This window comes from Hippocampus guttulatus, chromosome 1, assembly GCF_054856545.1.
Source record: "Hippocampus guttulatus isolate MCC_2025c chromosome 1, RoL_Hgut_1.0, whole genome shotgun sequence".
Classification (NCBI taxonomy): Eukaryota; Metazoa; Chordata; class Actinopteri; order Syngnathiformes; family Syngnathidae; genus Hippocampus; species Hippocampus guttulatus.
This window is the reverse complement of record NC_141261.1, coordinates 27,784,550-27,801,470: the sequence shown is the minus strand read 5'-3', so window position 1 is coordinate 27,801,470 and position 16,921 is coordinate 27,784,550. Positions and strand designations below refer to the sequence as shown.

At 41.6% G+C, this 16,921-nt stretch overlaps 1 protein-coding gene across 1 annotated transcript in view; it reads left to right on the top strand.

Moving 5' to 3' along the window:
- The window catches only part of grm7 (glutamate metabotropic receptor 7), a 133,584-nt gene that overhangs the window by 77,963 nt on the left and 38,700 nt on the right, over positions 1–16,921 (top strand). The window contains exons 6-7 of the mRNA XM_086124321.1: positions 3,526–3,726; positions 13,142–13,281. Coding sequence (XP_085980447.1) covers positions 3,526–3,726; positions 13,142–13,281 — 341 coding nt within the window. The remainder of the gene's footprint in view (positions 1–3,525; positions 3,727–13,141; positions 13,282–16,921) is intronic.

Below are 16,921 nucleotides of genomic sequence, written 5' to 3'. Positions count from 1 at the left end.
GCGCCGATTTTGAACACAAGCCTCTCTGCACTGCATGAGCCAGTGCCACTTAGCTAAAAATGACGTGATTGGACCATGATTATTGGTCCCGACAGCTCTACTAAATGCAATACAATTAAGAAAAAAAAACACACACACACAAAAATGTGAACTCGCAGGGACCTGCTTCTATAAAACCTGAATGGAATGGAATCCTCAATTATATCACTTTTTCTGTCAAAAGGAATGCAATGAAAAGGAAGCCAGCCGTGTCTTTTGCACAGCACTATATAAGAAACGCTTTGTGACTGAGGAGTAATTTCCTTTGAAGTCACTTTGTTGAAAAGTTGATGATGAGAAGCCTCGGTCGAACAAAAGAGAGAGGCTTCAGATGCAATGAATGCATTGAGAACATGCGTTGATTTAAAGGGAGTGTCCTGGATGGCCCACCGGTATTACACACCACTAATGTTGATTGAGTGTTGCCATGGCAGTGACGGAGGTGCGGCTCTCCCGTTATTACGCAGTCGGCCATTTATTTTTCTCCTAAATGATTTTCAAGACGCTAGTTGGTCACGAAATAGAATGACGTCATGTCATGTGTTCTATATGCAGGCAGGCAAGCTGGCAGCAGTATGCTGTTTGTTCCTTCGCTTCATTTTAAGATATTCTTGTTGAATTTCCCAGGGTGTGCCTGTCCTCTCATTCATTAATATTTTGCCTTACGCCCGAGGACCTGCTTTCTAAACATCCGTCTTGAAATTTTTCAGTAGCGCACGTTAGATTCCCTGAGGCGATGGATCAGCTCAGTTCGGCAGGAGTCCGCTTTATTTGGGTTTGAAATTACAGTGGAAATGACAGCAAGCAGAATGACTACTTATTATGCCCCCGTATTTGTTGTAATACCGTCTTTGTGGTGGCTGTAATGGTAGTGTTGTGATGCATGCTCATATTACTTAAACTCAGGGTGCCAACGGTTTGACAGGCATGGTGCGACATTCATTATCTATGTGGGTGATGACGGTAATGTGGGACGCTGTATTAATCTTGCGTGCCTGCATACACGTTGACGCTTAGGCCGCTGTGTCACAAATGAATGTTTGCCCAAGGATTTGGTTTCCTTTCTCATGTACCATGCGGGGTATTTCATCGTGTGTCAAAGATAAAAGATGCACGTCCACGCCGCGCACCCCACAAACCCACCGTGAAATTATTGTAAATGACTTTTATTCTTCTCTCGATCCAGCTAAGAATGCCTTTTGTAACGATGAAGGCCATGCGACTGTTTTGATAGTTTCTTTCTTCATATCTCAAGTCAGGTCTTATTTGTGAACGTCACATCAAGAACAGGAAGCTTGTGCATTGAAAGAGCGTGCATATAGGTCACCCTATGCTTATTTTTTTGATGCTTGTTGGCTGTATTATGTTAAGTTGTGAGTAATGGAGTGAAATGTCAACGATGATTGTTTTTGACCTCCTGTTAAGCAAATCTGCTGCGTCCCGTTAGCATCTGCAGTCAAACAAAATCATACAGATACTTTTGTGTTGAGGCCCGATGTTTCCTTTTCCCGACGGTAAAATGTTTGTTTGTATCGGACAGATTAATTTTTGATAATATGTTGCAAGTGTAGGCGGCCCGATGGTCCAATGGTTAGCACGTTGACCTCACAGTGCAGAGGTACCGGGTTCAATTCTAGCTCCGGCCTCCCTGTGTGGAGTTTGCATGTTCTGTGCATGGGTTTTCTCCGGGTACTCCGGTTTCCTCCCACATTCCAAAGCAGGCTGATTGAACACTCCAAATTGTCCCTTGGTGTGAGTGTGAGCACGGATGGTTGTTCGTCTCTGTGTGCCCTGCGATTGGCTGGCAACCGGTTCAGGGTGTCCCCCGCCGACTGCCCGAAGACAGCTGGGATAGGCTCCTGCACCCCTCGCGACCCTTGTGAGGATAAGCGGATCGGAAAATGAATGAATGAATGTTGCAAGTGTAACAACGTGCCACTAGGAGCCATTGTGGCTGATTTAGAATGTGCACATGACAAAACGGGGGCAATTTTGATGGCTCACGCGAACGACGTGCAAGCTGATCCTGGCGCTGGCGCGCTCAGGATTGTCAAACAGTTAATATTGCCCCACAGTTCACTGTGCCGGAATATTTGGGTTAATTTAGCACTCATCAAACCTGCGACAAATTGCAACGGCTGATTTTGCGTCGTTAAATACCGTGTGCTGTGTGGTGTGTTGTCCTGAATTTTGAATGGAATGTCAGGTAACACGACGACGCATTCAATTCAAAGGCACTCGGGTGAGGTTAAATCAAATAAAACATGGCTTTTGTACAGTCGCTGACTTCCCAAAAGTCACCGGAGCGATATATTTATTTTCTGTAGCGATTTCTTTGCCTCTTCCACTAACACAGTTCCATCACTACAGACTCTCCATTTTGCACATTTATTGTGACCTCCTAAATCCTCATTACCGTCTGTCTACATGCAAATTCGCGGCCACTATTTGGATTCTTAGGAGATGATAAGCGAGGTCAATTCATATTTTTTTTGCCCGTATGTGACAGAACAATTCCATTGTTTGATTTAAAAACGACCCCGGCTTCTTTCCTTTGTGGTTATCAATCGGACATGTATCAGTGTGTCTCAGTCACGATTGCCTTTGAATCTGCAAAGTTGTGAAGAGTAACAGTCTTACTTTTGCATTTGACTTTATTTCATTCCATGTGAAACAACAATTAACATCTGTGCCTTTTTCATGTCATTATTTAGCAAATAGTTTTGCAGGTAAAGTCGGCAAGCTCGGGCCTCGAGACTTACGTCAGCAATTCTCGCCACTGCGTGAAAAGTTTGGATTTAACTCAAATCTGAATTGGCCATCATGTCCTGCTGTGTGCACGTAACCTGAATGACACGCAGCACGGTCACCAACGCCGCACACAATCTGGCTCAACATGCAATTGCGCGCTCGCTACCTGCGATCTTAGTAAAATGGGCCCTTTTCGGGTGTTGATGCCGGTCACATTCTGTCAGTGGCATCACCGGATCTGGAAAGAATCCAGCGGCAGGTTGGACATTTAAATATTCATGCTGTGTATGAACGACATGAGGCAAAACCTTTACAGCAAGCCATAGTCAAAGGGCAGTGCAGCGTAAAAGAGCACGAAGCCAGTGCAGAGAAGTGTGTTTCTAAAGTTCATGGTGATTTTTATCACCTTGTTGATGGCACCAATGAGGCCCATTGTTAGCAGCCCATTATTATGTAGAACAGCACATTAGTGCAATCTCCTGGCTCAGTCACAAACGGCGCAGCCTGAAATTTGGCAATTTCTGCGTTTGGGAACTAAAGACGACTCCTTCATTGACTCTGCCGCATTGTCCCGTTTGGGTGTAATTCCCTCAAAATCACACTTTAACGTACTGCCAGCAAATGATAAAGAGGAAGGAACTGAGGAAGGAATTGAAAGCGGAGACGACAACGGGCGCTGACGTAACGTCGGATGGTTTGTGCTGCATTTACTAGCGCCTGGCCCTCTTCCCACAGGCCAAGAACGCATCGGGATTGACTCCAAGTATGAGCAGGAAGGGAAGGTGCAGTTTGTGATCGATGCGGTGTACGCCATGGCCCACGCGCTGCACAACATGCAGAGGGACTTGTGTCCCGACCACCCTGGCGTCTGTCCGCAGATGGAGTCCGCCGAAGGAAAAACTCTGCTCAAGTACATCCGCAATTCCAGCTTCAACGGTGAGTCTGACTTTCAAGGACATCGTTGATGGAGGCGCCACAAACAGTTTTGAAGTCAGACAAGCTTTTTGTTGATTAATATACAAAAGATCCCACTGCTTTGACCTTTGCTACGCTGCTGAATACTTGATGGCAATACTGCCATGAAAAATACATGATCTTGACTTGGAAGCAGCTGACTTTCACTCTTCTTTATATTTATGTACTGAACACTTAAATATGAACCGACATGTAAGCAGTAGAAAAGAGATGGGTTAATGGCTGGGTTAAGGGTACATGTTGGGGGAAAAAAACGCCCATCAGCATGGATATTAGCAGCAAGGGAAAGAAAACGGCTCATCGCACTTTTTTCTTAATTAAAAAGGAAGTTTGTATATCCCTGTAAAGGTGCTCTTCATTAATGCAGGAGCGTGGGGGCGTTGCCAAGACGGTCACCAAGACTTTCCTTGAAAGTTACCATCAGTAACATTAAAGTCTCCTCCTGTCGTCACGTAAATGATGTTTGATTGAATACATTAGCAGGTACTGCTAATATAATGTTACCGTGGATTGCATTTACCTTTTGATGTGCGCTCAGGGCAGGCAAGGGAGGCAGAGAACAAACTAACTTTTAGTTTTCTGGTCTGTGCTTTCCCATTGATTTTCTTTATCAATCCAATAATGTCAATGATTTCATCATTGAAATCAGTAAAATGGCTGAATTTGCATATTTCCTGTTCCAATATATTCGTAAAAAGGGAAAAGTGTGAGTTAGACCATCCTTCATGCTTCACACGACCACGCACATAGTCATTGATGCAGGCAGTTATTGGCGCATGCCCTCACCCAAGAGACATTCCCTGTTCCACTTTTATACCGTCAGAATATGTTTTATCCCACATCTTTTGCATATGGTCACATACAACAGTCTATCTCAATTAAGTTACTGAATGGGAGGGACAGACAGTATTAAGTCATTCTGATCGGCCAGAAAAGCAGCTGAAAGAGCCAGGAAAGTATCGTGCAGCTGCCGACAGATGGAATTGCTCAACTCCGCTGACGCAATGCGATGGAGAAGCGCGGCGCACTTCCCATAGAAATACCTAACTATGAGCGGAAGCCTCAGCGAATTGCAGACTTCCGTTCAGCTTGCATTCACTTTTATTGGGGTTTGACTCCAGGAAATTAATCGTAACTCGTCAAACTCTTTTACGGCTTTCACGCGGATCGGTAACACATGATGATGGGTAATTTTATCATTTGAGCTTTTGGCACAATATGAAAGGAAGGCAAAATGCTATTTACGGTACTTTAAAAAAGAGATCAGCAAAAAGCAATTAATTTGATGTGTTCTGAACTTTTTTTTCTTCCGATCACGTTGTCAATCAAAATATTTAAAAACAAATGTTTCAATTAAGAAATCCTACTGTGCGTTCATATTTTTATATCCGACTCCAGAGGAGTGAGTGCCTCGCCAGTCATGAACCTCCTCCCCACATGTCACTGCTTCATGCCAATCCTCATTCGGCTTTGAGGCACAAATAGTTGTTCTAGGAAATGTTCCGAACAACAAGTAGCGACAAGTAGCGAAGAATCATTGTAACACGTAGGATTGTGGGGGTTCAGAAATGGTCTTTCAACATTCATAATCACTTCTTATTTACTTGTTCCTCATTCCTTTGGCTCTTTCGAATCGTTCCTTAGTCGTGTTGCCAAAATTCAACGTCTGAAACAGGCGGCATGTATGTTTTGATTGCATGAACAGTCTAAACGAAGGATGCTCCATAACCACTTTTTTCAGACCGAATACAATTCCAAGTACTTCAGTTTGCGCACCAATACTTGATATCACCATTCCATCTCGTAATTGTGATGAAAATGTCTCCTATTTCAACAAAATGTTGTTCAAAAAACACAAACGTTGCTTGAACATGAATTTAGTTACAATCAACAGTTGTCATTACTGACATTTTAACATCCAACTTCAAGTCTTGCCACACATTTTACTTACATGTTGCCTGTAAAAAAGGGCATTTCCATTTTCCAGTGGCTCAGTCTAAACACCAGGGAACACTGTTTAAAAGAGCAGCAAGACAAAAATAAGGGACGAAGAAGAATGTAGCATCTGGTGAATATATTTGAGTAAGAATTTGGACGCCGCGTTACCGGTGTACAATATGTGTCCAAATGAAGTGATTAAAAATGAATGCGAGTACAAGGCTGCTTCTTGAGAATACAAAAAGTTACTGTAAATTTTGGGCTCACAAAACCTGGTACCTGCCGAATGCCAGACATCTCCTTTGCCGCCCAAGCAGAGTTTGTCATCTGTTTTACAGTACACAACTCGCTGTCGCCGAATGTGGCATCCGCATCCTGAAGGTAACGCCACACAGCTGGCCTGGCTTCTACCCTGAAGGTTGGCTGGATGTCAGCCTGGTCAAGTAGTATCTGAGCGTTTTTACAAGTACAGGTGTGCAGTATCGGCACCAAGACTGAAACTGAAACTATTTTCTCTCCCTAGTGTATACACAAATGAGTCCAAAAAAGTAATTGGAGAAATGTAATAATATTGGCCAGTCTTGGGAAAATACTTTCAAAAAAGTGTGTCAATAGTTCCAGCTCGGTGTAAGATTTCAGGATTATTTGATGTTGTCTGGGTTACCCTGCTCTTGATCTTCTGCATTTTTCAGGCCTGTACAGAGTATGACATACTTAACAATTAATGTCAGTGGCTATCAATGACATCTGCACTGCAGGGCAACAGCCAGTGGAAGGAGAGAGCCCTATAGAAGGCGACTCGGAGACAAGAGAGACTAGCGTCTTTACAGATGTTCTGGTGTGTCAGCCGGTGATCATAAGAAGCTCATCTGAAGAACATTGTGTCCTTAGAAAATGGTTTCGATCAGAAAGAGCTCTTCAAAAATAAAAAAATGAAAAAAATTCAAAAGAAGTATGTGAATTAGCTTGCCCAAACTGGCCTACTTTCAGAGGTGCGCACAGCAGCTCAACTGTGCCTGGCATTAAAATAACTCTCCCCTATGACAAATGTTATGTGGAGTATGTGTGGTGAGAATAATATTCGCAGCATGAACTAAATAAAAAATAGTGTGTTAGTGCTCTTCCTGTTTATCCCGTTGAAAATTGACTAAATCGTAAAATTAACGCACTACAAATGGTGTAACAACAAACCATTAGAATCCATTCTTGATAACATTGCTTACTCTTCTGCTTGTAGTGCTGCGAGGAGCTGGAATCTCTCCCAGCTGACCTTGGACTGGTCCCCCGTCAATCACAGGGACAATGTGAACGGGGGCATAGAGTTGAAATTGATATAGTTGCAGGACAGTTCACCACGTGAACCACTGCAAACAGCAATGAGCTTAAACTTTTAGCAAGAATTGAGAATGTACATCAATACAGGCAGAGGTGGACGTGCCGGTAAATTTAGCCCACCCGGTCCGTCAGCTATCACTCCATCATTGTTATTGGAACCGTGCTTTGTCATTGCTAAATTCGTCAACTCTTTTTTAAGACTTTCAGTAAAAAACAGTTCACATGGCTAGTAGCGGTGGTGGCCACGTAAGTCAATTTCACTGCTCCAACACTCATCACTCACCAGCGGCGGGCCCGCCAGTCCGTCATTATTGTTTGTCATTATTTCTGCCCAATCAAGTCCGTCAGTCAGTGAAGCGAACCTTTGACAGCGTTGCGCCAGCGACAGCCAATCAGCGTCCAGAACGGACTTATTATGGCACACGCAAGCGCAGCACAAGTAGGCACACTGCTAAATAAAGTTCAAAAACACACACACACACACGCATGATGTGTGGTGATTGGTGAAATAAAAACCATATGGGACAATGTTGTTGCGGTCTGTGGAACCAAAAGGTAAACAAAACAGCCGGCTTCCTTTAGCGGCCAGGATGACCTACAAAATGAGCAGGCTTGGAGGATGGAAACCAAATTCATAAAAAAATTAAATTGTGTGGTACTGTATATCTCTCAGTCCCACAGACTTCAATGAGCTGTGTCCGGTATTGTTTTTATTTCACCAATCACCTCGCTGTGCGTGTGTGTCTGTTGTATTGTTTTTATTTATTTGGCTGCGTGTCGCCTTTTACGCCGTCTGTGCGTGACGTAGAAATGACGTTCTTGACACTGATACCGATGATGTGATTTCGGTGTAAATTTTTTCCATTTTAGAGCTACAACTACGGATTTCATGGGGATGATTTTTTTCTTTTTAAACTTTTTACATCCTTGATATATTTTTTTCTTTTTCTTGTTGTGATGCCGATGAAACAGAATGCAGCAACACCCCACAGGCATGTATTATGGTCGAGCCTCCAGGACGTTATTCCTTGTGTCTCTGTTCGCACCAGTTGAATGTGTGTCATATTTAAATGCCGACACCCGTGTCAATTCCTCGACATTATTGGTGATGCGTCATGCATTGCTGGCAAACATTAATGGAATGTAGAGACAGGAACATGTGTATACTTCTTTTCCGAAGCTAAATACAAGTCATAGTTGAAGAAGAGAAACACTTTGGGGAAAATGTTTTAATCCCTTACCAGAACAATTACCGGTATATACACAGGGGGCCTGGAGAGGCTTTGATCAGATTCATCGACCTCTTCACAAATATCGACCGATAATGATCGGCAACCGATTGATCGGATTATCCCTACTGCTAACCTTTTTCCAGGTTAGGTCACATGATCATCCACACAAAGCAGAGCCTACTGTTATGAAAAACTGTTAAATTATTTGTATTCTTTTTAATGATGTCATTACCGTATGTTTTTTTAATGAGTACTGGACTATAGAGTGCTATTTTTCCCATTAAAAAAAAGAGTATTACATTTTTTTCCAATATATTTATTCATTTATTTGTTGGGAGGCTGGAACAAATTCATTTTGTGCCGTGAGATTGATTGATCTCATTTTAAACAGCACGGTGAGCGGTTTTAACAGGGCACATTTCTCTTCAATTGCGTGAAGACAAACTTCTGTCAGGGCGATAAAGGCTACAAAGCCTCCAACCCTGTCGCTATGGCAGCAGTGCAAGATGAGGGAGTGACTGTCTGTGTGCAGCATTTCAGTGGGCATTATCGAAGTGAAGATACGTTAAATTGATTGAAAATCCGTTGTCCAATCTCAGTAGCCATCTGGGCGCATTTTATGGATTTGAGCTTGGCCAAAATCATTCAACTCGGAGTGACAAAGATGGAGGCCGATTTCAGTCCAACAAACACAAGGCCGTTTCTTCCGTCCGCCTTCTTGCGCCTCTCTGGCGCTCTCTGTGGCGCTACGAGATCCGACAGCCTTTCCACGAGTGAAGGAAGGCGGTGACGTTGCGGCTTAGTGCATTTAGCCCATAACCTGCTGCATTATCGTGCGGACGTGCCACTGCTGATGTATATTTTAAAGTGAAGGAGTGCAAACCTCCTTTTGTTTATATCCCCACTGCGCCTGAGTCACAGAGCTGAGGAGTGAGAAGCGGGGAAGAAAAAAGGCGAGAATAATGATGCGAGAAAAACACAGCAGTGGATCCCCGGTCCACCCACACCGCTCAGAACAGCAGAGCAGCTGTGCACTTTTGCTAAGTCTTAGTTCAGAGCCTCATGCAAATGTCTAAATCTTTCATCTTCGACGAAACCCTTGCTTAGGAGCCGAGAAAGAACATTTTGCTCCACGGAAATATCAGGCGAGGGGCAAATTGTAAGGAATTTTTAAGACGTCTTTTATCAGCGCGCCCAGAAATGCCACTTAATTATTTGCTGCAAAGCTGCAGAGCGCCAAGTTCCTGATCGCTCGTGTCACATTCTTGACTGACTGTGTGTTTGTGCCGTTTGTGCGTGCGCAACGGTTCTGCTGGGGCGCCCACTACCAAATGAAACTCCTGTCACACGTTTGCTGCTCGCGGTAGCCCATATCTTGCCGACATCTTTACATGCTGCTTTAACAAGTCTATTTTGGTGACACAGAGAGGTATGAACATGTCTGACACTCACTGGATTTATTTTATGTTTGTTTGTGGGTTGGGCAGGTTTCCTGATTTACTTCACAAGTTTTGGGTCATACAAACGGCACTTTCCACATGCGTGACTGTAAAACAGCGGAACGTTTGATCTGCTCACAGTGACAAATGTGCCTTTGAGACTTTCCTGTTTCATGCCAAAATGCTGAGATTTTCCATTGAACTTCAATTGTATTGCAGTGAGAGATTATGCTGTTTGAAATACATGTTGGTCAAGCTCCCACACTTGAACTGCCTGCAAACAGCAAAACGGGTGCGTGTCGACCGGTGGCAAGGTGGACATTTTTGGCTAATGTTGGCAGTGAATGAGCACATGGGGGACCTTCACTTCATCAAGCTGACTGTTTACTGTTTCCCAAATGTTGTATATTTCAAGGTCTGAAAGAGTTTTATGCAAATGAATGTCTCCCTATGGCAGAGTGGACATGTTGAGCTTGATGACGTCTATACACTGTACACATAAAATGATGGCACTTACAAAACATGGGTGTAAATATTTATTCTTCAATGAGCCACTTTTTCAGCCTTCATGGAAGAAAGAGAAAATGTTGGTCTTAGTTACTGAAACCATGAGAGCATTTCTTGAGGGCCCCATGCCTCACGTTTTCGTTATTTTTTCTTGGGGGGGGGGGGGGGGGTATCCTTCTCTGAGGTTTGCAAGACAACTTGGGTCTGAAATGCCCAGAATGTACTTTTCAAGCTATTCTAGTTGTTCAAAAACACCTGCCAGATGAGACGGCTGGATTTCTCATTGATATTCAATATTTAAATAACCTTTGCGCTGATTGAATTACTGTTCTTTTTAACGTGAATATGAAAACAGCCTTGCTGTGATTGGTAGTACAGTACATCTTGACGTCTCGTGGCGGCCGAACATTCACAGCCACATCACGTTTTGATCCTTGGATGTCGACTCTCATTCTGAAGCAGAACTCACAATGCTTTGGATTCTTGGCCCACTAATTGGGGATGCACGCTGAGTTTAGGCCGTCTTAAGAAAGGGTTAGTCTTGCCTTCCTGATGAGTTATCGCAAAAGTAATCATGACAGTGCCTATTATGTAGCACATGAGCACATTTTGAAGTTTGGTGCATTGAAAGGGTTCAAAAGTGTGTTCCTGCCTATATGCAAATGACAACTCATGAGCTACACACAGCACTGTTACAGAGCCAACAACACCCCCCCCCCCCCCGCCCGCAAAAATATAAAAACTTTCTTTGTCCCCAGCCTTTTAGGAGCGCGCCTGGCTTGTTCTTTCACCGAAAACTGACTTTTCCTCACTACTCTTGTCTTGTTTTGTTTTACAAGAGTCTTTTTGGAAGAAACTTTTGTAGAGTGTTCAATGACAAATGTCCTTGGAAAGAAAACTGGAGAGAGATGAAATTCCCCCTCTGGCTTGAAATGATGGAAAAGGTGCTGCGGCCTCTCAGCGCCATAAGCTCTGTTCCAGATCAAATAAATAAATAGATAAATATTTTTTGAAAAAAAGAAAACATGCTCCCAAAAGTGATTGGGGACATATGCTTTTGGTCCTTTCCCTGTACTTTTTTTATCGCCGGAGCGATTCAAGCTCTTAATTCCCCAGCCAAGTGTCATTAGACTCCCGCTGTCTCAGTTAAAAAATACTATCTCCATTTGTGCTTATGGCCCACTGAACACAGTGCCAAGGTGACTGATCCCGTCCACGTGGAGCTCTCTTTTTTTATGATCTCGCCTCAGACTGAGATCTTAAAATGCCCCGTCAACAATTCAGAACTCAGGTTTCAAATGAAGTACGGGCGTTTTCATCTGAATGCATGTCCGACGTGCGCTTCTGCAGGGAAGATGTCCTTTAAGGACATGCATAAACATGTAGAGTACTGTACACGGTTCAACAAAACAAAACAACCCCCCCCCCCCCAAAAAAAACAAGGTTGCGTTGTCCTCGTGACATTAATTAGTGCAATCTTCAGGATTCTGCTTAAAACAGGCCGTTACGCACTGAGAGCAGATGGAGACCATATGACGCTTTGGCTGACCTGTTTATTCTGCCTCCATCTCCCGTTGTTGTCCGCTGTGTGAATGCCATGCATCGCCTTTAACCTGAGGAGCACACCGAGTACGGTCCATATATATTGGGACACGGATGAAATTGTCATTTTTATGGCTCTAAACACCACAGCAATGGATTTGAAACAGAAGGAACCAGATGGGCTTAAATTGCATCATTTCAGCTTGAATTTAATGGTGAACTGTGGCGCAATGACTGTGGTTTGTTTACAGTCCTCCCACTTTTTAAGACAACAAAATTAATGGGACAAATGAACAATCCTCAAGCAAACTGGGACTTTTGAATGCTAATTTGCGAATCATTTGCACGCAATGACAGCCTGATGTCTGGGAGCCATCAACGACATCAGCAGACGCCAGGGATTTCATCCCTGGCGATGCTCTGCCAGGCCCCGACTGAACATGTCTTCACTTCCTACTTGTTTATTGCTCGGGGCATTCTGCCTTCAGTTTTGTCTCCAGCAAGTGAAAAGGATTCTCAGTTGGATTCGGGTCAGGTGATTGCCATTGCGTGACACGCCACCTTTTTGGCCTAAAAAAATTCTGTGGTTGCTATCGAAGGATGCTTGCGGCCATTGTCCATCTGCACTGTGAAGTGCTGCTCATGGACTTTTGAGCAGATAATCAGATTGCGCGAAACACTTCAGAATCCACCCTGCTGTTTTTGCTAGCAGTCCGAAAATCAACGAAAACCAGGAGCCGTTTTTTTTGGCAGCTATACATACCCACCTGGAACCGCCGAGTGGCCACTCGTGACATGACCTTTGGTCCCTTCAAAAGTGGGAGGCACATACAGGTATACTGTACAAATGGTTCTAATTCCTACACCATTCACCTGATTTGGATCTAAATACTCTCAAATTGAAACTTCAAGTCTGCGGTTGAAACACATATCGCTCGCGTCGTTTCAAATCCACTCCGGTGGTGCTCAGAGCCAAAATGAGGAGAATTCTGTCCATGTCCCGGGACGTATGGATCTGACTGCATCTTTCAACAAGGATTAGGTTTCACTGTTACACAGGACCTGAGAGCCAGCAAATGTAATGCAAGCACATATTGGAGGTGGACTGTATTTCTCTTGCGGCTGCCGCGCAGGCCCGATGATGAATAGGAAGCAGGTGAGGTGCTGCAATAGCGGTCAGCAGGGAGACGGCATTTTTGCTTCCGGTTACAGTCGAGTGCAAGATGTAGGTCATGGTGGTGTTTCCAGGGGAAAGTCGGGCATTTTGTATCATTTTAAGCCACCACACGGCAAGAGAGGAGAGGGTTTACAGATTCATGCTTTTATTTTTTTTCCAATCTACACCATGTCTCACCCATGGCCACCTTTATTCTCTCTGTACAGGCAGTGCTGCCACCCCGGTTGTCTTTAATAAGAACGGTGATGCTCCAGGACGCTATGACTTGTTCCAGTTCCAGATGACCAACTCCTCCATCCCGGAGTATAAGGCGGTCGGACAGTGGGTGGAGAGCCTCCAGCTCAGGGTACGACTATTTCCTGTTTTGAGCACGTACATATCCTTAGTCTTTTTGGATAACTGCCAAGGAACTTACTGTCACGATAACAATAAAAGGAAAAGTGTCTATTTACACAGACATGCTGAAAATGGCAACACCCCCCCGAAAGGAGAAAAAATATCTATGTATTTGGAAAAAAATCTGACTGAATATGCTTAGAAACTTTGGATGATGAATGATGGCAGCAAAGTACATCCTTGGAGTGATCAAGATGTTTGCTGCATTGTCTTATTTTGCGGAGCCAATCAATGATGTCATTGGTCAATCAGAAAATTGTGACATCACAACCAATCACCGATGTGGCTGAAAATGGCGACTGGATTTATGTAAACTCTAGAAACAAGGCAACTGTGCAAAAATGACTGGCAGTTTTGCTGTTAGGCTAACGAAAATGTAAAACAACTGCAATGGTGCCTTGATTATAGAATGCCACAACTTGCGAGTTTTTAGAGGTAAGACCCGTCCTTCAGACGATTTTTGCTTTGACTTCAGAGCAAGAGTTTGAGATATGAGCACTCTACAGTGGCAGTCAACTCAGCTCACTTCGCAACAAGCAGCTATTTGGCAGAGAGTGAACAGTTTTTCACAAAGATTCTCCAAGATGTTTACTGCCAAACTAAATATAAAACATGTTGTATATTTGAAACAACCACATAACCTTTCCTTAATGTCCATTAGTCGAATGCTAGCATAAATGGTAAAATGCCATCCACGGGCTCAGGGATTGCATCAGGGTTGCGGTTTAACCATTTAATTTCACCAAAAACGGTAGAGTTTGGTTTGGTTTGGTTTGGTTTGTTTATTGAACATAAAACATATATACAGTAATAATTTGACAGAAAATAAGGTAGATAAAAAAAGAAAGAAATCAATCTTCATACAACACAGTTATTATGTTCAAGGGAGTAGGAAGAAGTAAAAAACTTATCTAGTCCTACCCCGTTATGTGATTGTATCTAATAAATCATTTTTATATCAATCAGAAAAGAAAAAAGTAAGAAGAAAGAAGTCTCCATTAAGGCTCATACTTTACCCTTAACCGTGATATTTTTACAACTTTTGGTTTGTATCGGGATTATATACTTCCACACCCTGACACTCTTGTGTCAATTTTCTCTTGTATTCATAATGGATATTTATATACCTTTCTCTATTTATCAACTTAGTTCTGATTTATCATTATATTTAATGTTTTGAATTTATCATTTTAACTCTGATTGATGTAGGTTGTTTGTACTATTTTTTTGAATTTGTTTTTGAACTCAGCAAGCGATTTACTCATTTTCAGGTCCGTTTCGAGATTATTCCACAGATTAACGCCTTTGATAGATACACTTCTTTGCTTGATGTTTGTTCTTGTTTTGAGTTTTTTGAATAAGTTGGTACCTCTTAAATCATAGCTGCTTTCTCGAATTTCGAAAAACTTCTGAATGTTTTGGCAGAGCAGGTTATTGTGTGCCTTGTACATTAATTGGGCGATTTTAAAGTCAACCAGGTCATAAAATTTCATCGTATTTAATTTGATAAATAGTGGATTTGTGGGTTCCGTATATTTTGATCTATTAATAATTCGAATTGCTTTTTTTTGTAGGTTGAGAATAGGGAGTGTGTTTGTTTTGCAGGCATTTCCCCATATTTCCACACAGTAGGTCATATATGGTAATAATAATGAAGTGTATAATGTATACAAAGATCTCTTATTTAGCACTTCCTTGGTTTTGTAGAGGATCCCTACGGTTTTGGCTATTTTTCTTTTTACGTTATCGATATGTGGCTTCCAACATAGTTTTGAGTCTATTACTAATCCGAGAAACTTGGTTTCATACGCTCTTTCTATCTCAATTGAGTTTACCATAATTTTAGCTTGGTGTTTGATTGGTCTTGTGCCAAAAACAATTAACTTCGATTTTTTCAGGTTAAGTGACAATTTATTTCTGTCGAACCAGTTTTTTAATTTGTTTAATTCGTTTTCTACGGTTGTCAGGAGCTGTTTCAGATTTATTCCAGAACAGTAGAAAGTTGTATCATCAGCAAATAGGACACATTTAAATTGTTTTGAGACCTTGCAGATATCATTTATATATAAGATGAATAGTTTTGGACCAAGCACTGACCCCTGAGGAACTCCGTGAGTGATTTTTAGTTGATTCGTTTTTTTATTGTTGAGTTGCACGTACTGATATCTGTTTTCTAAATAACTTTTTATCCATTTATAAGCTACACCTCTAATGCCGTATCTTTCTAGTTTTTTCAATAATATACTGTGATCTATTGTGTCAAAAGCTTTTTTTAGATCTAGGAAAACCCCAACAGTAAATTCTTTGTTGTCTATATTAGTGGCTAATGCTTCCACAAACTCCATAACTGCCATTGAGGTGGTCCGTTTTTCCCTGAAGCCATATTGATTCTCACTTAACAGCGCATGCTTTTGTATAAAGCTATCAAGTCTGCGAGAAAATAGTTTTTCTAATATTTTTGAAAATTGTGGTAGTAGTGATATTGGTCTATAATTTGTAAACCGATGTCTTTCTCCACTTTTATAGATTGGAATAACTTTAGCAATTTTCATTTTTGATGGAAAGATACCAGCTTTGAATGACAGGTTGCATATGTGCGTGAAAGGTCGCACTACATATTCTATAATCTGCTTTATTATTGTCATGTCAATATTAAAGCAATCAGTTGACTTTTTATTTTTAAAAGTTTTTATAATATTTGATACTTCTTCTTGTTTTACAGCAGTAAGGAACATCGTGGAGGAGTTTTTTTCTACATATCTATCTATTTCAAACAAGTTTGTTGGATCAGGAATTTGTTTTGCTAGGTTACTGCCGATGTTGACAAAATACTCATTAAATTCAGTTGCTATTTCTGCAGTTTTTTTCAAAATAGTATTTTTGCCTTTGATAAAATACTCTGGATAATACATTTTTTTAGGACTATTTCTGATTACTTGGTTAAGTATCTTCCATATTTCTTGTGTGTTACTTTTATTCTGCTCTAATAGTGCATGATAATGATCTCTTTTACTGGTTCTTATAATATTTACTAGTTTATTTTTATAGGTCTTATATTTTTTTTCTGCTTCTTCAGTTCTCAATTTTAAAAACAATTTATATAAATAGTTTTTCTTTTTACATGCGTTTTCTATGCCTTTCGTTATCCATGGCTTACTTGGGTCTTTATACTTTTTGGAGACTTTAGTTAATGGAAAATGTTTATCATATAAAGAGATTATGGTAGACTGAAATACTTCAAACGCTGTATTTGGGTCTTCGTTTGAGTAGACCTCGGTCCAGTTTTGTTTTTCTAGGTCTTGCTTAAAGGCGTCGGTGGAGCGTTGGGTTCTTAGTCTTATTTCTGTTATGTGAGTTGTTGACTTAGCTTTTCTATCAAAATAATTATGAAAAACTGCAAAAACAGGTAGGTGGTCACTTATGTCATTAATGAGAAGTCCACTTTCCATTTTATGGTCAATCTTATTTATAAATATGTTATCTATTAATGTGGCCGTGTCAACTGTTATTCTGCTAGGTTTCAGGATTACTGGGAAAAAGCTGTTGCTGTACATAGTATTTATGAAGTCGGTTGTTTTTTTGTGTCCATT